The following is a 23,225-nucleotide window of genomic DNA, read 5'->3' on the forward strand; positions in this document are numbered from 1 at the left end:
CAATGAATTGCGGAACCTACTCGATACCTGTACCAAAAATATTGACGCTTTGAAGAATCGAGAGCTAACTGTGGGAGGACTTTCGGAAATGATACTGGTCAATGTAATTTCCAAACAGTTGGATAAAGAAACAAGGAAACTGTGGGAATCCTCCCAGTGGATGAGCTGCCTACGTATGCTGATATGGTTGATTTCTTACGCGAGCGAGGTCGCATTCTGCAGAAAATGAAAGGCTACAATAAACCACGACCTCCCGCTCCAACGAAGCTGAAAAGTAAACCGGAACAGAAAACTACTCAAGGGAGGAATTTCATACAAACATCCAACCAGGCCAAAGATGCATGTTTCTGCTGCAGTGGTGATCACCTGATCTACAAGTGTGACATTTTCCAAGGACTCACTGTCAATGAACGGTTCATCAAAGCGAAGCAAATCGGTCTTTGCTTCAATTGCCTACGACGCGGCCATCGTACGGGTGAGTGCAATTCTGAAAGGACGTGCAAAACGTGCAAGCGAAAACATCATACTCTCCTGCATGAAGATAAGCCCACAGCTTACAAGACACTGGTAAGCCAATCAACTGCGTCAGTTCCCGCCGTTGCAGAAGATCATCGTGAGATTGCTGTACAAACACATGGATCTATCAACTGTGCAAATTCGTTCATGCTGAAACAACATGTGCTCCTTTCGACCGCAGAAGTGCTTGTGTGTGACTCCGGAAATAAAACTGTGGTATGCCGTGCCTTGTTGGACTCAGGATCTGATACGAACTTAATCTGTGAAGGTCTTGCGAGAAAATTGAACATTGTCATGGAAAACGTCAACATCCCAATCAGCGGGGTCAATAACGCTGAAACGCAAGTTAAGTATAAGCTTTGTGCAAATTGTCGGCGGTCCCGTCAAGGTGGATCAAGGCGGTCCGAATCTTAGAGTTTGCCAATTAAACGTCACCGACGAACAACTCAATCGCACCCTCGTGAAATTCTGGGAGTTGGAAACATGCCAGGAAGCCTTACCATACACACTAGCAGAACAAGCCGTAGAGAAACATTACGAGCGAACATTTTCCCGTGAGGAAACAGGTCGATACACTGTCAGACTGCCATTCAACGAAAACAAGGGTCAACTTGGCAATTCCTTGGAAACCGCACGGACACGTTTCAATCGTCTACTACGATCGATCGTCAACGAAAACAAGAAGAATCGATACACTGAATTCATGACAGAATACTTGGCCCTCGGTCATATGAGTGAGGTCCATGACAATCCCAATGATTGCTACTTCTTACCTCATCACGCCGTTTACAAGGAGTCAAGCTCGACGACAAAAATCCGTGTAGTGTTTGACGCTTCGGCGAAGACCACGTCAGGTCTCTCGCTGAACGATGCTTTAAAGACAGGACCAACAGTGCAAAACGACCTTATTACAATTCTCCTCCGATTTTGCTGCTTTCCTGTGGCAATAAGAGCAGACGTTCCGAAGATGTATCGTCAGGTGTATGTTCACAAAGATGATAGGAAGTATCAACGCACTCTATGGCTGAATTCAAATAACGAAGTCGGAACATTCGAGTTGACAACTGTAACGTACGGTTGTTCCAGTGCACCATACCTGGCAACGCGCACATTGATGCAATTGGAAAAGGATGAAGCATCTGAGCTGCCCCTCGCAGCCAGAGTCATTGAAGATAACAGCTATATCGACGACTTTCTTACTGGGGCAAATACCGAGCAAGAGGTGATTGAAATCTGCAAGCAACTTACGGAACTACTGAGGCGAGGAGGATTTGGAGTTCACAAGTTCTGCTCCAATAGTGAAGTTGTTCGAAACAGTATTCCGGTTGAACTCCAAGAATCACTGCTAAACGTTGAAGATGCTGACATTAACAATGTGATCAAAACTCTCGGCTTGATTTGGAATTCCAACGACGACAACTTTACCTTCATCGTGAATCCACTTGATGGTAGACTGCCGAATCCCATACCAACCAAACGCAGCGTACTTTCTGCCATTGGACTTCTCTTTGATCCATGTGGTTACATTGTACCTGTGACTACGACAACAAAATTACTGATGCAAGATATGTGGCGAATCAAGCTAGGATGGGACGAAGAATTGCCGGACGACCAGTACCAGTTGTGGACAATTTTCCGGGAGCAGCTGCCATCTGTCAACAAACTACAAAAGAAGCGGTGTGTAATCTCAAGCGACGCAGTAGCAATAGAACTTCACGAATTTTCGGATGCTTCCAAGGTGCATCTCCCCCGATAGAACGGTAAATGTTGAGCTGGTTTGTAGAAAGTCAAGAGTGGTTCCTTTAAAACCAACGACTATTCCTCGTCTCGAACTGTGTGGAACTTTGCTTCTAGCGCGTCTGGTGGAAAAACTGTAGCTGCAATGAAAGTTTCTTTGTCGAATGTGATACTTCACACGGATTCGCAAGTATGTTTGAGCTGGATGAAAAAATCACCGCTTGCTTTGAACCAGTTTGTTGCAAATCGTGTCGCAACGGTACATGAACTGACCCTCGATTACGAATGGTGCTATGTGAGATCTCAAGACAACCCTGCGGACATAATCTCGCGTGGGGTACTACCAGCAGAACTACTCACGATGGAGCAGTGGTTTAAAGGTGATCTTCATTGTGGCTGCAGAATCCAGTACACGATGAAGGCAGGATTTGTTTGGACGACAACGAACTTCCAGAACTCAAGTCAACGACTGTTGTTACTGCTGTACATCAGAAAACACACATCGATTTGAATAAGGTGAGCAATTTTCGACGGCTGCAAAGAGCGTGGGCGTATGCATTGCGGTTCATCAAGAACATACGCACGAAGGTTTGTAATACGTCCGACTTACAAGCACAAGAAATCGCTGAGGCAACACATGTAATCGTGAAACTGGTACAGAAGGAAGAATTTCAGGAACTTTTCAACGCACTGAAGGATAAAAAGAAGAAGTTGAAGCAGTACCAAGGTCTCGCTCCATTCATTGACACTGACGGACTCATTAGGGTTGGCGGTCGTCTCAAGTACTCGTCAATACCTAATGATGGAAGACACCAAATCTTGCTACCGGAGAAACACCATGTGACTCAAATCATTGTCCGTCAGTTACACGAGGAATATTTTCATGTCGGGCAGCGAGGCTTGCTGTCTATCGTGCGTGATCGATACTGGCCTATAAACGTAAAGCTGGTGATAAAGAGGATCGTCTCCAAGTGCTATGTCTGCTTTCGCCATAACCCAAAGCCAGTGAATCAATTCAAGGGCAACCTACCGAACTATCAAATTACACCGTCGCCTGTGTTTTCGAATACTGGAGTCGACTATGCTGGTCCAGTGTATCTCAAGGAAGTTGGTCCGGGTAGAAAGAAAACTGAATACAAGACCTATTTTGTTGTGTTTTTTTGTTTGGCCACCAAGGTAATTCATATTGAAGTGGTATCCAACTTAACGACCGAGAATTTCATCGGTGCGCTGCAGCGCTTCATTAGCAGACGTGGTATGGTAACCAACATGTATTCCGACAATGAGCTGGCAGAGTTGCGCATCTTGTTTGACGATCAAGCCCATCAACGAAAACTCAACGATTTCTGTACTTCGAAGGGAATCCAATGGCACTTTATCCCTCCGCGCAGCCCCCACTTTGGTGGTATGTGGGAGGCTGGGGTAAAATCAGCTAAGCACCATTTGAAGCGTGTCATCGATGAAACCCGGCTAACGTTTGAAGAGATGACGACTTTCTTAGCCCAATGTGAAGACATCTTGAACAGCAGACCTCTAATTCCAGTTTCAGACGATCCAAATGACATCGAAGTACTGACTCCATCGCACTTCCTTATTGGAAGATCGGCCTTGAGTATTCCTGAACCGTCATACTCCGAAGTGAAAGTTGGCCGACTAAATCGTTGGCAACACATCCAGCTGATGAAGGAGCATTTCTGGAAGCGCTGGTCGGCTGAATATTTGCATCAGCTACAGTCCAGGCCGAAGTGGCATAACGAAGTTACCAAGATCGAGATTGGCGCTTTGGTAGTATTGGATGAAATAGTGCGGGTGGTTACGATCTGCACAAACACTGGAGAATACCGACGAGCTATATCGAAGATCTGTTTTCTCCCAACTGTTGATCCGATGGACTCAACGGGGGGAGTATGATGCTACGCGTGAAATACTTCAGGCGACCCCCCGGTAATCCCGCGTAGGACCGAGAGAGGAAAAGGAAGAGAAGAAATTTAGTGGAAATAAAAGTTTTGTTCTGTACACACGCGTTTTGATTCAATCACCAGCAAATCTTCCGAAAACCAATTCTTATGATATTTTTCTGTGAACATTTACTTCCTGATTTTTTCCCAACTTTCGCCTGGAATTTTCTTAATTTAATTTTCGATTCCTCCCGAAAACTTATTTCAACTTCCCTTGGAAGCTTCTTCAGCCATCGCTCGAATGGTTCTTCCGTCTTCTCCCACCAGTTTTTTTTTCAACTTCCCCTTAACTTCAGGGATGTTTCCAGATGTTTATTGCGGATTCACACTAGCTGCAGGAACTTTTAAGAAGTTCGGAAAAAAGTCTAGACTTTTGAGTAAGTTTTGATAAATTAAAGATAGTTCCATTAACTCCTGTTCAAATTCCAAAACCCGGAAATTTCAGGAAAGTCCAGCGAACTTCAGTGAAGTTACGAAAACATCAGACATATTTTGCAAACTTCTCTAGTTCAAGGAACTTCAGGGCAATTTAATGGTTTTCACGAAAGTTGAATTTGTTTCAGATAATTGAGAGAACTTTAGGAAAGCTCCGTGAACATCAGGACAGATTAATTTCAAGTAAATGCTGATATTTTAAAGGATTTCCGAGAAACTCAGGCAATGTTCCACAAAGTTAGGAAACGTAAGGGAAGTTACATAAACATTAGATCATTGTGAGAACATAAAAATCGGGAAGATCGAAGATCTTCAATGCTAATGATACAATAAATTCAAGAAAATTGTGAGAGCACTTAAGAAATTGCGTGATCTTCAAGAAAGTCCAGATACATTCAAAGATGATTACAAATATTCAGGTAGGCTCATTATAATCGGGGAAGTTTCGAGTACTTGGACGATGATCAAAGAACTCTAAAACAGCCCCATTAACTTCAAGAAAATTACAACAACTTTTAAGGAATTCCGTGCAATTATAGAATATTCTAAGTGCATTTCAGGAATGTTCCGAAAACTTCAGGGCATTGCGGGGTCTTCAGGGGTTTTTTATGAATATCAGGAAAATTTGCTAGATTATTAGAACATCCCCCAGAAATCTCTTTCTTCCGGAATTATGTCCTTGTTTCTTCTGACTGTTCCGAAGGCGATCTGGCTTCCGAATTTCTCCAGAAGATTCTTGCAATCTACCTTAGGAACTGTCTGCCAGCGTCTTCAGGAAGTTCCTTCCGTCTTCTTCTGGAAGTGTGTCCATAAGCCATAGGTTTCGACTTTTATTCGAAGGCTTTGCCGAACTTCTTCTGGTTTCCCCTAAAACCGGCTACTTCTGGAATTTACGTCCATTTTCCGAAGCTTTTCTGGCTTCCTTTGGATGTGACATCCGATTTTTTTTTCCGATGGTTTCTTTGAATTCAAATTTCGTCCAGAAGAGCTTCTTTCTTCTTTCTCTGGATGTTCCTTCAGAAGCTAATTCAAACATTCCCGGAGTTTTCTTTCAGAATTTTCCGATCATAGTCCAAAAGCTAAAATTTTCAGCTAAAATATAAAATAATAAACTTTAAAACAATCTGGCAACGTTGGTTCTCAGGTAGTTTAATGCACTGCTCATAAACACATAACAGTCACACGTGGGTTTTCACCACTTTTAGATAAATTCATGAAGCATCTTTAAATTAACAAGGGGGACTAAATACTCAGATTTATTCAAATTTTATGAAAAATAATCTTTATTTTGGTAAATCGATTCATATCTGAATCAATCCACTTTATCCGATATAATCACTAAAATTAATAATATCGTTTTTTATCCATCACATCTCTAAAATATCGGGTCACATCTCTAAATATCTCATGGCAGAAGACCGCAGTAGACCGCCCTTGACAACTGACGTGTTTTTTTTTTTGCTGCGTATTTTTCGTCAGCGAATTAAACATTTTTTTTGCTTTTGATTTGTGCTGAAATTCAGTTTCAAGAGTGTTCATAAAGTTATCATTTAGTGATTTAGCAGCTTCAGTTTCATTATTCAGTGTCGATTTTCATTGCCTCCCGGGAGCCCGGTTATCCGAGTTTGGATGGCACATTTTTGACATGTAGTTCTGCTCTAAAGGGTGTCCACGATGAAATTGCCACACTATGAAATTGCTCTAACTTTTTAACCGTTGGGTAGAATTTAATGAAAATTTGGGTGGATTTAGTTCATAGTGCATTATTTACATCCTGCAAGTTTTAAAGTCCTGTGATCAAAACTCGCGGAAATGGAGTCGAAAGAACAGCTCGTGCGTGATAAAATCATGCGCATTCATCACGAGAACAAGGATCTCTCGCATCGTTCCATCGCTAAAACGTTGGGAATCGCGAATTCCACGGTGTCGCGAGTGATTAAGCGGTTCGAAGAACGGTTGACCACCGATCGGAAGCCCAGAAGTAAAGGAAAAAGTATTCCGTACAACACCAAAAATCACAACCGCGTAGTTGGGGCCTTCAACCGAAATCCGAACGCCTCCGTTAGGGATGTGGCTAAGAAGCTGCACCTAAGCCGAAGTTTCGTCCAGAAGGCCAAAACTAAGGCTGGGCTTCGAACGTTCAAGGTACAAAAGGCCCCTAATCGCGACGAGAAGCAGAAAAAGTCCGCCAAAACCCGTGCCAGGAAGTTGTACCTCAACATGCTGACGAAAGTTGAATGCTGCATCATGGACGACGAAACATATGTGAAGGCCGACTTCAAACAGATCCCCGGCAACCTGTTTTTCACGGCCAAGGATAAGTTCAGCGTTCCGGAGCATGTCCGCACTCAGAAGATGTCCAAATTTGCGAAGAAATTCTTGGTTTGGCAAGCCATCTGCACGTGCGGGAAGCGGAGTGCACCTTTCGTGACCCAGGACACGATGAACGGACAGGTGTACATAAAAGAGTGCCTCCAGAAGCGGCTGCTTCCTCTCCTGAAGGCCCACAACGTCCCAACAATCTTCTGGCCGGATTTGGCCTCATGCCACTACTCCAAGGACGTGCTGAAGTGGTATGCGGACAATAAGGTCAATTTCGTGCCGAAAATGTTCAACCCTCCCAACACTCCGGAGCTCCGCCCCATCGAGAAGTACTGGGCGATTATGAAGCAGCACCTTCTTAAACGACCTAAGGTAGTGAAGACAGTCGAGGAACTGAAGAAAGTATGGGTTTACATGCAAAAAACGGTTGAATCACAGGTTGTGCAGAATCTTATGGCCGGGGTTAAGGCCAAGGTGCGGGCATTTGCGTATGGATTGTAAATAAAATACGAGTAAAATGGTAAAATGAAGTTTAATAATTATTTCTCAATCCCTGAAAATTTGATGGCAATCGGATGAAAACTCGAATTTTGCGAATCAATTTTGTGTGTGGCAATTTCATCGTGGACACCCTTTATTGCGAGATGCCACACCGTGAGCGAGTTTGAACCCGGTCCGGTATGAATTAGCCTGGGAACGTGCTGATAATGTGCCCATCGCGAGTTTTGGTGGTGATGCGGTGGCCGACGTTGCCGTGAACCAGCAAGTTTTTCGCTTGCAAAAATGCTCCTCTACTGGTCTCTCGTCGGTGTCGGAGATTGCAAGCAATATGAAAGATGCCTCGTTGGATACGCCAAAGACTGGACGGGTGGTAGCTGGTGGCCACGAAAGGTTCCTGGGGAAAGCACTAGACCCGAAGCTCCTCCCAGATGACCATGGCAATGCAAGACAATTTGGGTTTGTTGAAGGAAGTATTCCGACAAAGATGAATCACGAAATGAGATGCAAAGCGTAGATTAATATGGTGAGACCAGTCCAAATACTTTTTACAATAAAAGAAACAAACGAAATATACTAAAATTCAAAAGAATATTTTGAAACTGGAAATGTGTGTGTGTGATACTAATATCCAATTGATAGAGGCAATACCTACATGCGGGGCTTATTGTAATTGAAAGTAACCTCGAAATGGGCGTGACTCCCCAGACATTCTGAAATGGGTTGCTGGATCTGCAATAGAGCTATCACCTTCTAACTCCCGGACTAAAGCTTTCTACAATGACCATAAATGCAACATTGTAGAGAGAGTTCTTCCATAATAACACTGCCGGCCAGTGGGGGTTAGAGGGAATACGCACACACACAATTTAGGGAAGGTCTTAATGTTTGTGTTGTTCAAAATAGCTGATCCGATAAATTCAGACAGTTTCTGCTTTCATCAACAATAACGTTTTAGATTCTTGTAGACTCTTAGTAAGCTTTTATGACATTTAATCTTACAACAGTTGCAGACTTTGTATGAAGCATCTCGAAAACAATACTGCATGAAATCTCCACCGAAGGAAGCCAAATTGGTTACCGGTGGCGATGATAAAGATGTGAATAACGTTGGTATGATGTTGAATATGGAGTTCGTGGTAAGGAGAAACAAATTTACCAACTTGAGACGTGGCGAGACTTGCCGATGGGTTCTTTTGGATACGTGCTCGGCGAAACGAACTTCTGCTGTATCCAGCTACAAGAAGTTGGTAATGAAGTTGCGCATCCCAATTGATTCTGCACTATCGCTTCCATGACATTTCGATGCCAGAATTCGTGATTTACTAGCATGGCAGGTTAACTGTGGCATTAGTTTACAGGAAGTGTAATGTAAAGCGTTATTTCAAAAACCCGATGACAAAAGACCTCCAGTTGGAAAAAACATAGCATAGCTAGGTAGGGCAATGTCATCGCGATAAACCCAATGATCTAGTTCGTGGTCATACCAGAGTGAGAAGGTGCTACACTCGACCGTCTGTTCACCATGGAGGTGCGGCTCAAACAACGTCAGTCTATGAGCGAGCTGCTTTAGATTTAGAAATGCTTTATCATGTCAGTCAAACCTATGGTGGCTGCCACACCAATGTGATGAAGATATAGTGACCTCGGTAAAGTAGCTCATAACCATACTCCATCATTATATTCTACGAAGATGTTACAAAACAGCCGTCTCTCAATGATGACGTCGTCTTCGATGTCATCGTCATGGTCATGCAAGCTCTATAGCTACCTATTGTAGACACAAAAAGCAGCAAGATAAAAAAAAACATCTATTATATTTACCAGTACTGTCCTCCAACATTATACATGTGTGCAAATAGACGGGGGACAGTACATGATTCTAAAAGCCCCCGTCCCTCCACTCCTTCCCCCATCCAATTTGCAAATGCAAAAAAAAACGAAAACAAATATTTATAAATATAATTTCACTGCTGCCACTCGTGGTCGCTTATCTCTTCTCGATAGAATTATATGGTGCTGCTAAAAGGTGTTAACTTACTCCTCACAGACACAATACCGATTGAGACGATAGATGATAGGTATCATCAATCCACCCAATCGCACACCAATCTATGGAACGAGGAACTTGGTTCGATATCGCGTCAGCAGCTCGGCTACCAGCTGGTGATGCGGAGAGAAACGGGAGGGACACACTATATCAAAACAAAGCCAAACTATTTCCCTTAGGTCACTTCCATCCCCTTTTTGTTTCCACTAATCCTTCGTTGCTTCGGGTTGTTCCATCCGGAGAACAACACACAAGACCACGGCGACCTCCAGCAAATCTATTCGAGTCTATTGTGTATTTAAAACGTAGTTTATTTTCCTTTCCGTTGGTTCTCTACACCTCCTCTCGATTCTGCTGCTTGCTTGCAAAATTGGCACAATCTCAGTTGCTGCTGGCGCTACTTCGGAGGAGCACCAGAGCGACGAAAAAAAAACTACGTAAGAAACGATGATCCTTTTCACCGTCGGACACACACACCACTCTTTTTCCCGTGCTCTCTTCTTTGCACTTCTTCCGATCTACGGGGAACCACTACTTCTGCTGCTGATGGCACACAGCTTCCGAAAGTAGATGTAGTAAACTTCCAAATTAAATTTCTTCTCGTTTCCGATTCGCTAGCGCACTATTAACTGTGATTGGGGAAAACTAGCGGAACGGAACATGGGAAATGCTGAAGGAAAATTACATGACGATAATACCAGGCAGAGATGGGAGACTCTTTTTCTGCGCGTACACTAGCCACACACAACACGACTTTTCGACGGTGAGACGAACTTCGTTTTAACACTTTTTGGCTGCTGGCTGCTCGCTCGTTGCTGCACCGTTTTCACGATTTTGACAGTTCGCTTTTGTGCTGTTGCTTCGCAATCGCGGAAAAGTGCTGCCCGATGAGCGGATAATTTCCCTCATGCGATGGGCGCTTCAATACCAATGATGTTTATATAAGGACACCAGTCAACAGGCAGCTTGCTGGTTTTAGAGGCAAAAATATTGTTTGCTGAGCACTCAACTGACGACGTCACTTTATCATAATATTCTATATTACTGAGGCAAATGGACGTAAGAATTCAATAAGATCCCACTTATGAATTTTAGCCACAATAAATCAGTATGAATTTCACTAATTTGCCTTATGAAAAATAATGTTAACAAAAAAATAATAAAGTTGAGCAAACTGGAACGCTGGAACTGTGTGTTTTTTTTTTGTGAATTTATTTATTTGTGCAGGCTTAATCGAATAAACTTTACACAGCTTTTGCGTTTACATTATTAATATCTTAAATCTAAAGTTAAAATCTGGAGTCGAGTTTTGAACGCCTTTGGATACGGTTGTATCATGTTGTATCTAAATTTGCTCTCTGTTTTGTGCGTGCATTCTCTTTCATAGTTTTCGGCTGCATTTGCCGGATTAGCGCTGGCACTCTGCCTCCCGGACGGTTATACGTGGGTGAGTGGTGGTTTTCTCGCTTTCCGAGAAGTTTTAGAATCAAGAAAGAAAACATGATTCATCATGTTTGCAAAATTGCAAGCATCAGAAGATTTGGCACTGCGTGGTTTTATCATAGAGGTAACTCTAAGACAAGTAGGTCCCGAAGAAACGTGCTTAACTTTTTGGCTCAACTCTGGTACTATCTTCGGTCCCAAGCTAGTCGAATCACCCCTCGAAGTATAGGAAAATCCAATAACCCCTCATTTTATCTGTCAAACTTTCATAGCGAATCAAAACAAACATAGTGTGGTACTAGAATTTTGACTGGAATCGGGTACGTTAATCGATTTGCTTGGGACGAATAGGCTAGTCAAGTAGTGAGCCAATTGAAAATCGTTAGTTTCGTATTGATTGTTGGTTTTATTGTTTCTCCCGGACCAAAAATTTGTGGCACCGCGAGTGAAAATTTTTATTTCTTTTTATTTACGCGGTGATGAGCACGGCGCTGATCTATTGTTAGGGTTTTGCGATGTGCATTGCTTTTGTGCGCGGAGTGTCTTGAAAAAGAAAAGTGATATTTGGTTGTTGTGTGGTTGGAGTGGAGAGAAAAATATGCGTGGAAGCATCGGGAATGCGCTCCCGGGTGAAGTGATTTGATGAGCACGTTCCAGTTGAAGATTGTTGACAAGTGTATTTGTGGTGATGCAAATTATGGTTTAGATGACGCATGGCTTCAAACATTTTGTGTATCCAAATAAAACATATAACCAGGGGGTAAGTCACTCTGCCACCTTGTGACTGTGCTGATTGTGTTTCTTGTGTGTTTTTGGGTGTTTCAGGGTGTTTCTGTGTCGAATGAGCTGTCAAAACGTCAAGCGGTAACATACAATGTTTACTGGCAACCATGACTTCCACATCGCTGAAAATGACAGATCCCCCTGCGATCGTCGTATCAACAATCAATACGAAACTAACGATTTTAAATTGGCTCACCACTTTAGTAGCCTATTGGTCCCAAGCAAACGATTAACGTACCCTATTCTAGTTGAAATTCTATTACTACACTATGTTTGTTTTGATTCGCTATGAAAGTTTGACAGATAACATCAGGGGTGTGTGGATTCATGCAGAACATGCAGGGGTGAGTGAAATAGCTTGGGACTGCTTGGGACCGTTGTTCTGGTACTGAGTGAGCCAAAAATAATAATGATTTTCTTCGGGACCCAGTGGTCTTAGAGTTACCTCTATGGTCGTATAGCGAATTCGTTTATTATTCAGTTCCAACCTGGATCGGGTATCAGGATTGGGTCTGCTTGTTTTCTGACAAACGTCAGTTTGCTCGTTTGTTTTTAAAACCTAGCTCAGGTTGAGGTTCGCACTGACAAAAAGTTCGGTTTCGCACTGGGTTGGAACTGGTTCCAACACCGATAATAAACGAATTCCCTAGTAGTTTATTGGCGTTGACGGTGACTGTGACTCTGTATACAGGTATAGCTCTTTACTCCTATGGGAAAATCCTGTAAAATCCAATAAGCAAACGACAGTCTGTGCGTGATACATGGTGGAATTGATGCACATCTTCGCACCGGACCAGATCGTGGCCATTGTGGCCAAGTCCCGTTTCTGGTACTTCCTGCGGCAGCTGCGTAAGTTCAAGAAGGCCACCGGTGAGATTGTCTCGGTCAAGCGTATCCTGGAGAAAACTCCGCTGCGCGTGAAGAACTTCGGTATCTGGCTGCGCTACGATTCCCGTCCCATACCCACAACATGTACCGCGAGTATCGTAATCTGACCGTTGGCATTCAGGTGAGTTGCTTTTTGGTAGTATTGACCCGGAAAGAATCACTGATGCGAATGTTTTCCCAACAGATCATCAAGGTCGAATCGGTTGAGGCCTCCAAGACCCGTCGTGCTCACATCAAGCAGTTCCACGACTCGAAGATCCGTTTCCCGCTGGTGCAAAGATACCACCACAAGCGCTACAGGAAGCTGTTCTCTTTCCGCCGACCGGATACTTACTATCAGTAAACCAGGAGCCGCCGTTAATGTACTGTTAATTCAACTCTTTTTTAGGGAGTAACATTGATGAAGATCCGTAAGAAACCATGTGAACATTCTTCGTGATTCGTTGAGAAAGAAAATCCGTGAGTGGAATAAAAGTGGATCCTAAGGAAGATGGTTCAATGCTTCCCTTGAGAACAACTATTTTGTGAAGATGGATGAGTTTGAATTGGCGATTTCATGCCGCATTAAATTTAGCAATGACGGACATTCGTAATTGAGTAATGCGGTGTGAACATTTCAAAAGGGCCGAATTGCTTTTGTAAACAATGGCTTTAGACGTCGATTACTCGCGAATGAAAGCTCACAGCTGGTAAACTTCGCCCCGTACTAAGTGTATAAGAGAAAGGGGTGATCGACAAATTTGATTGTAATTTATCATCATGAAATCTACATCTTCGTCAGGTTCGGTAGCATTTGTCGACTCAAGCTTGAGGTTGGCAACCAACGGAGACGGTATTGTTGATGAACATTGAGTCTCGGTGAAATGAGTCGTTTCATCATTTTGCTGATGGTCGTTCTCGATCCCGATCGTGTTCTCTATATCGCCCATTTCAATTAGAGGAAGCTTCCTCGGAGGAGGTGAAGCTTCTAGGCAAGCGACATCTGACGAAAGGCGTTTGATGACTTCTGATGCCAGTGAATCATGCAGCTTAGCAACATGCCGCGTGAAACTAAAGATGTTCCAGTTCTCAGAGGCATCGGCGATGGCTGTTAGCTTTGTGGTCTGTTGGTGTGGACCAAGCGACTGATTGCATAGGTTAGACATGCTCAATATAGTTTTTATATGAGTATGAATGCTTCCATACATTCCTTCCAGTTTTTGCCAGAAGTAATCCTGCAATAAAATTCGGTGTTAACTAAACAATTAAAAATGCAGGTAAAAATGCTAAATAAAAACTTACCTCGTCCATGATGAACTGTAATAATATCGCGAAAATAAATTTACCAATTTAAAAACAACCCCAGGAAATAATCGCAGAATAGAGATTAAAATATACGGTAAGTAGGGTAATAAGCTATATAAAAACCTACAGCAAAAAAATCGCTGATATCCTGGGTCACATAAATAAACCAAGCGTTCTAAATAATTTGGCAGGTTAGTTTGGTTTGTTTACTCATTTGAGAGGTTCAGATCAATAAAAAGCAGATCATACTGTCAAAAATGAATGATAAAATCAGATCATGGATTGGTCTATTATAAACAACATATGATGTAAACATTCTTGGAAGTTTTGCCAGGATTGATGAAAAACTATCTGTTGTGCGGAGACTGCCTGGGTGGCAAGGTGTTTGGAGTGTGTCGGAGTGTGTTTTTGTGGGTGTTAACACAAGGTGGCAGAGTGACTTACCCCCTGCATATAACCAACAATCAATACGAAACTAACGATTTTAAATTGGCTCACCACTTTAGCAGCCTATTGGTCCCAAGCAAACGATTAACGTACCCTATTCTAGTTGAAATTCTATTACTACACTATGTTTGTTTTGATTCGCTATGAAAGTTTGACAGATAACATCAGGGGTGTGTGGATTCATGCAGAACATGCAGGGGTGAGTGAAATAGCTTGGGACTACTAAATACGCACAGGGCATCGTCTGCTGACCATTGCCGCGGGTATATCGTGGGAGTCCCAGGTACCCGGTTCAAGCTTTAGTTGGTGGCGGTGGCTCTTCTTGACCTTCTATCCCCTGAGTAGTTAGTGTGAATAAGGGCGTCTATGTGATGTTTTGCTGTACCTGTTGTGGACATCTAGTGCATCCTGTTCCCTTAACTTGTTGAGGACACCCTGTCTTGCCTCAAAAGTTACCCTTTTTGAAGTACTAGTCTTCACAACACAAAGGGCACCATTACGGAGCATGAGATTTGATCAAATTATTCGCAGTTCTACTTGTCCAACGCCCCCGGCTGGGTGAGGGATAGAGGATGACACACACACACACACACTTAAATCTAAAGTTAAAATCTAGAGTTGAAGGAATTGAACTGATTACTCGCGGTCGTCTCGAGGTTAGTGGAGATTTACAGTTTCATGGATGTGGAGAGGGAGAAGGAGGTTTGAAATATGATTTACGATACAAATATTTCATTATTCCTAAAACATGAACTTATTCATATTCAACTTGATATCAGTAGTGTATTTCTACTATTATTACAAAACAAACATTAAAAAAAACACACAAACACAAAATACAAACTAAACACAAGGTTAACCAAACTTACAATCTAAGGTTAATGCTCTCCAAGACAACATATATGAGTTTCATAAACTCCAGATCGCGTCTTCCCAAAATATCCCGAACTGGAACATTAGATTGTCTACCTCGAGCCCGGAGGGAATCGTACAGCTCAGACCTGACTCCACGATGCTCAGCAAAAGACCAAATAATGTGATCGGCGTCTTGGTAACCTTGTTCACATTCACAAAGATTGCTGTCTCCCAGCCCAACACGGATCAAAGTGAGCGTTTAGAACTGTGTGTTGACCACTCGTCTTTCAACGCTTGGAGAAATTAAATGGTTATAGTAGTATATACTAGCTACCTCATGTTGGGCATTCAATCATTCATAAATTACGCTTATAAAATTCATATGAGTCGTTCATTAGTCGAGTCTTATGAAATTCTTAAGTTTATTTGCCTCCGTGTACTGTGAACAGTGAGATTTGCGTCATTGCCAACAGCTGTTTAGTATAAGAAGAGAAACATTGCAATGAATACAAACACCACTAAACATTTGCACATTTCATTAATACCAATAAGCCTTATAGATATAAATGACATTGTATTGAAATAACGTCCTTTATATAAGGTCCGGCCCAACAGGTTTATTGGTGTCTTGGGTGTTAGTGAAACGTATTTCATTGCAATGTTTATTTTTTTACACGAAACAGCTGTTGGCAGTGACGCAAATCTCACTTTTGGCAGTATGGAATGTTATGGTAGAGTGACGTCGTCACTTGAGTACTCAACAGTGTTTATAATATTCTTGCTTCTAACACCAGATAGCTGGATAGCCGGACCATATATGAACGTCATGGCTTTAATAAGGTTTTGCACCGCCAGGATGAACTGTCAGTGGTACCAGCCGGTGGAAACTAACGATTTTAAATTGGCTCACTACTTGACTAGCCTATTTTTTTTTTCTTTGGTTTTTTATTCCGTAGATCTTGTTTTCCGTGCTAAGCACCAATACTACCGACACCAGGGAGACAGCTCCCACACCTGGACGCTACATATCGACCCATCAACTCATGAACCGGGGACCAACGGCTTTACTTCCCTTCGTGATCAGAGATGTTATACCTCAGAACATCCCGGCGGCGTAAATTATATTGTATTTTATGGCAGCGGCTTGAGGAGCAAATCATTGATAAAGAGCCACCATGTGTTAAATCAATGGTAGCAGTCGTATGGCCATAAACAGTAAACAGATGGTATAATCCCATTTTGAGAAATTATCCTGCCTCACACAATATTATCTAGCTTCTAATACTACAAACACGACCAGAAACGGTCCCTAATAAAAATTATTATGGTTATTTTACTTAACGACGCGTTCCGGGTATCATCCAAACCATTTGTGGAATAGTTTAATATTTTGAGTTATTATTCGTTTATGGTATTTTTTGACGTAGGACTACGTCTGTGCATTCTTTGTGGGGGTACACTTTGTGAAAATCTAAAAGAACATGTAACAAAATTATGAAAGATTTTGAACGTTAATTACTCAGCTGCCCCTGAACCAATTTCAATAATTTTTATCACCAATCGATCAGAAATATTCCTACGCATCTGTTGTTTATTATTTTTCAAAATTTCACTAACAAACATTGCACGAATGTACAACTGTTGCTATGATAATTAAAATTATCACCGATTGCCTGCAAAAAGCGATTTCCCTAACACAGATTTCAAAGTTGAATTCCATCCGGTCGCACCAAACGGTGTTTATTAAATCACCGTGTGATGAGTGGTGGTGTTCTCCATTTCAAAACGAAAGGCTCCCCCAAGCAGCTAGCTTTCAAGGTTGGCCCTAACCGTTGATCGGATTCAGTTCCAATCACCGTGTGTGGTGGTCAAGGTCATCAATCGGGTCACCATCAGATAGGGTAAGACTTCCTCTACCCGACGGTAATGTTAGTTTGCGTGGGCGTACCTTGAATTCCTAAAAATCACCTCGTTGTTTACAAAAGCTTTTACGCCTAATTCCAGCTCCATCTAGATATGTTTAAATCTAACATACCATGTACTTGAAGGCAACATTGGGTGTGGAATTTCAAAAACCAAAGTCGGTCGTGGTATGAAAGTGGTCTAATTTTGATCCAGAGATGATGGATTTTTATTCTGAATACACCAATTGATAGGAATTTTTTTTTCTACGAATCTGTTAAAATTAAGACTATATCATTTTTCAAAATGTCACTATTGAAAATTGCACCAATGTGCAATTGTTGCTATGATAATTAAAATAATCACCGCTTGCCTACGAAAAGCGATTTCCCTAACACAGATTTCAAAGTTGAATTCCTTCCGGTCTCACCAAACGGTGTTTATTCAATCACCGCGTGATGAGTGGTAATGTTTTACATTACACAACGAAAGGCTCCCCGCCAGCAGCGAGCTGCAGCCCACATGAGCATTCATAGAAGGAGGAAGAAGCGGCACCGCTATTGATCGGAATCAGTAGCTCTTCGTGAGTCGCTGTGGGCCATCTATGTCAAGCGCGTCATACTAAAGAGTTTAAACAGCGAGAACCCCACTCAAATTCCTATTCCTACACAAAACACAAGCTCCTGCTGCAGTTAACTAATAAGATTTATTGTATAAGACCACGTAGTCCTACGTCACCATTGTGTACAACCCCATAGGGCTGTCCCTTGTAGTTTTTTTTTAATATTCTGTACCCATGTTATTATCGAAAAAGAAAGTCGATGTGGAGAACCGATCAATGTTATATCCCGTTCACATTACAGCCTATATCACGTAATATAGGCTGTCTTGCAATGAGCACTCATACATAGGATTTCCAGTGAAAACTAGATGTATGAGTGCTCATTACAAGAGAGCATATATCAGTGCTAACATTTGAAAACGGCGCAAAAGCCATTTGTAAACAAATGGTTTGTGGGCCCTTTACTCGCTACCCGAAGAACGCCCACGCAAACCAACAGCATCGTCAGGAAGGGGGAAATTTCCCCTACCCGATGTTGCTGTTGTGTCGCGTGGGTGTACTTCAAGTAGTGAGTAAAGGGCCCACAAACCATTTGTTTACAAATGGCTTTTGTGCCGTTTTCAAATGTTAGCACTGATATCACGTGATATACGCTGTAATGTGAACGGGGTATTACTTAGAACCTAATGCATTGTTCAGCTTGAAAATCTAATAATTTTTTCAATCATTAAATTTGTTCAGTGCACGAAATGGGAAATTTTTCGAGACATCATCAGGGAAATTTCAAACCATAATCATTGTTTAGTTGTCAAAATCTTAATGATCATCATCAATTCGTCATCAAACGCGTTCACAGTCTCAGCAGCCAAAAGTGTCCATCAGACTTTTGTTTATAATTACGTTTCTGTGCAAACTTTACAAAGATCATATTAAAGAAAAGTAGGTAAATATCTGTAAATATATAACGCTGCTCCAAATGAAACGAAAATACTGGGGCTCCTTCGAGGATGACAGCGACAAGAAAAAGGAAGTTGCCAGTACCGAAATAATCTTGCCCATGACAAAGATGGAAAAATTCCAACAGATCAAATTACCATACACCATCACCCGTGAAAAACGGTAAGTTCCGGTATTCGTTTTTCCATCAGAAGTATCTTCATATGCTTGTTTCTGGCTTTCAGCCTCCCTTTGAAAAACCCGCTCGTTACCCAAACGGTCGAAGTAATGAATCAGACCGAGATGATTCAAACACTCATCGATACATATTCGACCAAGTCCGGATACAGCTATATCCTCAATCCGTGTCAGCTGATGCCGAATATTGACTTTCCTCCGGCCAACACTGCCGATCTGACAAAGAACGAGAAAATCACTCGACCTTTGTGGTTCGTTCATCCTCACGACAGCAAATTTACCCGAGGGGAACCGAAAAACTACCCAAAATTGACCAGACCGGTTCTGATGCAAGTGCACCGCAAGGTCATCTGTGGTTTGCTAAGGGTGGCCGGCTTTTCCGAGATCAACGAGTCAGCATTGATCATGATGGTCGATGGGGTGGATCAGTACATGCGGATGCTGTGTGAAGCAATGCGAGATGTCCTGGTTAGTGAAAATCGCGAAACGGAGTCCTTCCTGGATATTTTGACACTGGAGAAGGGTTTCCATTCGGTTACCAAGCGAAGCGTTACTAGTTTGCATAACTACTACAAAGAGATCGGGAATAAGAATAAGAATGAGATCAGGGAATTCAAGGACATCTTCCAAGAGTATGATAAGCTGATGCAGGAGAATCACCTATCGGCTGCGCAGAGTATGCAATCCAGTAGCAAGATGGGTGATATCAAAGAAGAGGACTATATGAGTTTCCTAGACCCTGGACAATCGCAGTCGTCCCAGGGAGGGGCGAATATGTCCGGAGTTCCAGACGGGACATCCACGATAAACATCATAAGTTTCCTCAACGGTGAAGGTGGAGGATCAGGGTAAGTAAATGCCATCACATTTCACGTTTTGAACCAACACGAATCCTTCCAATCTTTTAGTCTAAAGGATATTCTAGACGGTAGTTTGTTAGATTCCAACCGCGATTCCACCGTAGAACACATTGACCAGCAACATTCACAAGAATCGTATCATTCTGAGTCGTAAATCATCAGTCATCTTAGTATATTTCTATTAAAAATCAACTGCTTATCAATTTCCGTTTGTTTGACAAAAGAAAATCCCTATTGAAAGCTATCTTTGTGAAACATGATCGAGTATCTACTACACTATTTCACTCGTTTGCTATGGGGAAGCGACAGGAAGTCCACCTCTTTTTGCACAATGTGTCCAATTTCCTCCTGCAAAAGCTCATGCAGCGAAACTCCATCGTGCTTGTAAACCCAGTAGCCTTCGTTGATCGCCGATTTTTCCGGGATGAAATCATACCGCTTGGGGCCACTGGTTGGAGAACTAAGCCAAATTTGCCTGTTGGGTGACTGTCTGTTGATTACGTATGTTCCATAGGGTTTCCCTAAATTTACCGTCAGTACGCCATCCTAGAACGTGAATATCGTTACAACTAAGGTCGCCTGATAATCCGATTGATGGACCTACCCCATAAATGATATCAGCTGATTTGAGAAAGCTCGCCTCCTCCACCAGGTGTTCGAAGTAGTCGCATAACGATTCCAGTGTGTCGGAGCAAACCGTTTCAAACGTTACGGAATCGATAAGAGAGGCCGCTATGAAGTCGTTGGGATTCATTGAACTAAGGTGCCTCCGAGGATTGAAGTTGACGCCGTGTTTAATGTCATGTGGCGGGTGGCTTACTGGACTTACCAGTGGCTGGTTGCAGGTGACACGGATCCACCGTGGAGAACGACGTGCACAGTTTCGGAAAGCCGCTAGAAGGCTCATGGTGCGTTTTAGCTGACTAAAATTTAATATGAAAATTGGAATTTGTTTTGATTTTGGCTGATGGCGGCGCATCAGCTTGTATATTACTGATGACAGATTTCAATCATCATCATCATCCTCATTTTGGCATGGTTGCCAAATGTGTGAATCACATTTCAACCGCTCACAGTGCACTGCAAAAATTGGCGTGTCGAATGTCTCTCTGGAGTCAGACAAATGAATTCCATTAATTTTGATTATGGATGAAAATCATGCGTTTCGTTTTCGTGCTTTGAAAGTATCCAAAATCGAGTGTTGCGACTGCACTTCGTTTTGGATGAAAAATCTGGTGTTGAGTACTTGGCACTGATGAAGTCTGCAAGTAGTAGACGAAATACGCGTATCTGTCAAAAGATAAGCAATTATAACGGAATTTAAAGGAAATAAACCAACCCACTCAAAGCTCTTCATAAAGCGATTCCGTTAAGAGGTTCGACAAATTTAAAGGATTGAAAAATCTCATCATGGGCCATGTTTATTTCGGTTTTGCTATGCCATCTGGTCTTCTTCTTTTTCGCATTTCAAGCTTATTGCATATCGCATATTAGCTTTATTGCGTGCTCTCAACTTAGTGTTCCAGATGCACTTGCACAGTTATAAATTGATAGCTTTCGATGCATGTACCATTTTCGCATTAGTATAATTGTGTGACAAAGTACAATCATACTCTATGCCCAGGGAAGTCAAGAAATTTTCCAAACCGAAAAATTCCTAGACCGGACCGGGAATCGAACCCAGTTACCTCCAGCATGGTCCTGCTTTGTAGCTGCGCCTTTACCGACTGAGCTAAGGGAGGCCCCAGTCATCTGGAAATCCTATGTATGAGTGCTCATTGCAAGACAGCCTATATTACATGATATAAGCCATAGTCGGGGTATAAGCAAAAGTTTAATAGTTTATTTAATTTTGTGAAATTTATTCGGTGTAAGATGAAAGTAGTAAATTAACATAAGCTGTTCCGCTGATGGATGGAATATACAGCGTCTTAGGGTCTTAGTTCCACCTCAGACAGCATCGTGGAGATCTGGGATTCCATACAAATCCATTCGCTCAATACCTACATTGGGCAGCTAAGCAGCTTTGTTACCTTTAGTGATTTTTTGTGCAAATAGGGTAGAGAACTACTTCGGCCTAATCACCCATTTTGGGCCTATCGAGCAGTAAACTTCAAATAAATCCATGATTTCAGAGTTAACAAGTCAATTATGCGTTTGGAACGATACTTTAGTTAGTAAGCTACCGAACGAAGTCAATGAGAACGCGTGATATGAAGGTTTGCAACCATTACTCCCAAAAACAAAAGAAGCGCTCCGACCGAATTTATTTTTATTTTCATCCGGTAGGCCGAAGTGAATTCATTGGCGTTTCAATGCGTTAGGCCGAGTTTAGAATCCGTAGGCCGAGTTTGGCGTCAAGAAGCTGTGTTAGACTTTTGACAATATCTCAACGATTGGTTTCTCTTTATCAAATCTTACGGTACGTACGGAAAGGTAAATAAATTTGGAAGCCATCAGTAATAATAACATTCCTTTTGGTGCTAAACTGCGCTAGATTAAGAAAGACTAAGTGCGGGTTGTGCTTAATAAAGGGTTATACGGTCAAAATTTGGTCAATATCAACTTGACGTATTTCTTTCAATTTTGCATTTAAAAAACCTGAACACCCCTCATTTTGAAGGTGTGTGTGTGTAGAATGTTGCTCCTATTTTGATTTTGGAATTCACTCTTCAGTTGTCAAAATGCCGTCCAAGCAAGAAGAGCAGCGTATCAAAATTTTGCTCGCGCATCGCGAAAATCCGAGCTACTCGCACGCAAAGTTGGCAAAATCGCTAAAAGTTGCCAAATCAACCGTTACAAATGTAATTAAAGTGTTTGGGGAACGTTTGTCGACAGCCAGGAAGTCTGGATCGGGGGGAAATCGAAAACCGGAAGCCGCTGAGACGACAAAGAGAGTTGCCGGTAGTTTCAAGCGAAACCCTAACCTCTCTCTCCGAGATGCCGCAAATAAGCTGGGTGTATCGTCTACAGCCGTGCATCGAGCCAAAAAACGAGCCGGACTATCGACTTACAAGAAGGTAGTGACTCCAAATCGCGATGATAAACAAAATACGACGGCCAAAGCGCGATCCCGGAGGCTGTACACGACGATGCTGACGAAGTTTGACTGCGTGGTAATGGACGACGAAACCTACGTCAAAGCCGACTACAAGCAGCTTCCGGGACAGGAGTTTTATACGGCAAAAGGAAGGGGAAAGGTAGCAGATGTTTTCAAGCACATGAAACTGTCAAAGTTCGCAAAGAAATATCTGGTTTGGCAAGCCATCTGTACCTGTGGCTTGAAAAGCAGCATTTTCTTAGCTTCCGGGACTGTCAACCAAGAAATTTACGTGAAAGAGTGTTTGAATAAACGTCTGATGCCTTTCCTGAAGAAACACGGTTGTTCCGTACTGTTTTGGCCGGATTTGGCATCTTGCCATTACGGTCAAAAGGCCATGGAGTGGTACGCCGCCAACAACGTGCAGGTGGTTCCCAAGGACAAGAACCCTCCCAACACGCCAGAGCTCCGCCCAATTGAGAAATACTGGGCTATTGTCAAGCGGAACCTA

The 23,225-nt window shown here is 42.4% G+C and overlaps 3 protein-coding genes and 1 pseudogene across 6 annotated transcripts in view; 2 read left to right on the plus strand and 2 right to left on the minus strand.

The window, feature by feature from the left end:
- Positions 1 to 10,324, minus strand: part of Mo25 (calcium binding protein Mo25) — a 43,701-nt gene extending 33,377 nt beyond the window's left edge. For 2 of the 4 annotated variants that reach the window (XM_065235252.1, XM_065235251.1), the window contains exon 1: positions 10,202 to 10,324. The gene's annotated coding sequence lies outside the window, so the exon portion shown is untranslated. The remainder of the gene's footprint in view (positions 1 to 10,201) is intronic. The other 2 variants (XM_065235254.1, XM_065235253.1) reach the window with 1 other exon arrangement.
- Positions 10,325 to 12,515: 2,191 nt separating this feature from the next.
- On the plus strand, positions 12,516 to 13,057 carry LOC135712231 (large ribosomal subunit protein eL20-like; annotated as a pseudogene).
- Positions 13,058 to 18,592: 5,535 nt separating this feature from the next.
- Spt7 lies at positions 18,593 to 19,877 on the plus strand. The gene is made up of 3 exons (XM_065235192.1): positions 18,593 to 18,799; positions 18,862 to 19,662; positions 19,723 to 19,877. The coding sequence occupies exons 1-3, from the start codon at positions 18,657 to 18,659 to the stop codon at positions 19,826 to 19,828; spliced, it is 1,050 nt and encodes a 349-aa protein (XP_065091264.1). The 5' UTR covers positions 18,593 to 18,656; the 3' UTR covers positions 19,829 to 19,877.
- fh (frataxin) lies at positions 19,833 to 20,631 on the minus strand. Its single transcript, XM_065235193.1, has 2 exons — positions 20,279 to 20,631; positions 19,833 to 20,220 (listed from the first exon to the last, which is right to left on the minus strand). Exons 1-2 carry the CDS (start codon positions 20,579 to 20,581, stop codon positions 19,951 to 19,953), a joined length of 573 nt encoding a protein of 190 aa, XP_065091265.1. The 5' UTR covers positions 20,582 to 20,631; the 3' UTR covers positions 19,833 to 19,950.
- Between the last annotated feature and the right edge of the window lie 2,594 nt (positions 20,632 to 23,225).

This window comes from Ochlerotatus camptorhynchus, unplaced genomic scaffold, assembly GCF_037179485.1.
Source record: "Ochlerotatus camptorhynchus isolate MF236.1 unplaced genomic scaffold, CSIRO-AGI_Acam_v1.1 ptg000467l, whole genome shotgun sequence".
NCBI classification, from domain to species: Eukaryota; Metazoa; Arthropoda; class Insecta; order Diptera; family Culicidae; genus Ochlerotatus; species Ochlerotatus camptorhynchus.

Excerpts from the sequence above, each read along its gene's own strand:
- Spt7 (XM_065235192.1), top strand. The coding sequence starts at position 18,657 with ATGAAACGAAAATACTGGGGCTCCTTCGAGGATGACAGCGACAAGAAA. Across the intron at positions 18,800-18,861 it reads ACCATCACCCGTGAAAAACG|CCTCCCTTTGAAAAACCCGC; the intron begins GTAAGTTCCGGT and ends TCTGGCTTTCAG. Across the intron at positions 19,663-19,722 it reads GGTGAAGGTGGAGGATCAGG|TCTAAAGGATATTCTAGACG; the intron begins GTAAGTAAATGC and ends CCAATCTTTTAG.
- fh (XM_065235193.1), bottom strand. The coding sequence starts at position 20,581 with ATGAGCCTTCTAGCGGCTTTCCGAAACTGTGCACGTCGTTCTCCACGG. Across the intron at positions 20,221-20,278 it reads CAGCTGATATCATTTATGGG|GATGGCGTACTGACGGTAAA; the intron begins GTAGGTCCATCA and ends TTCACGTTCTAG.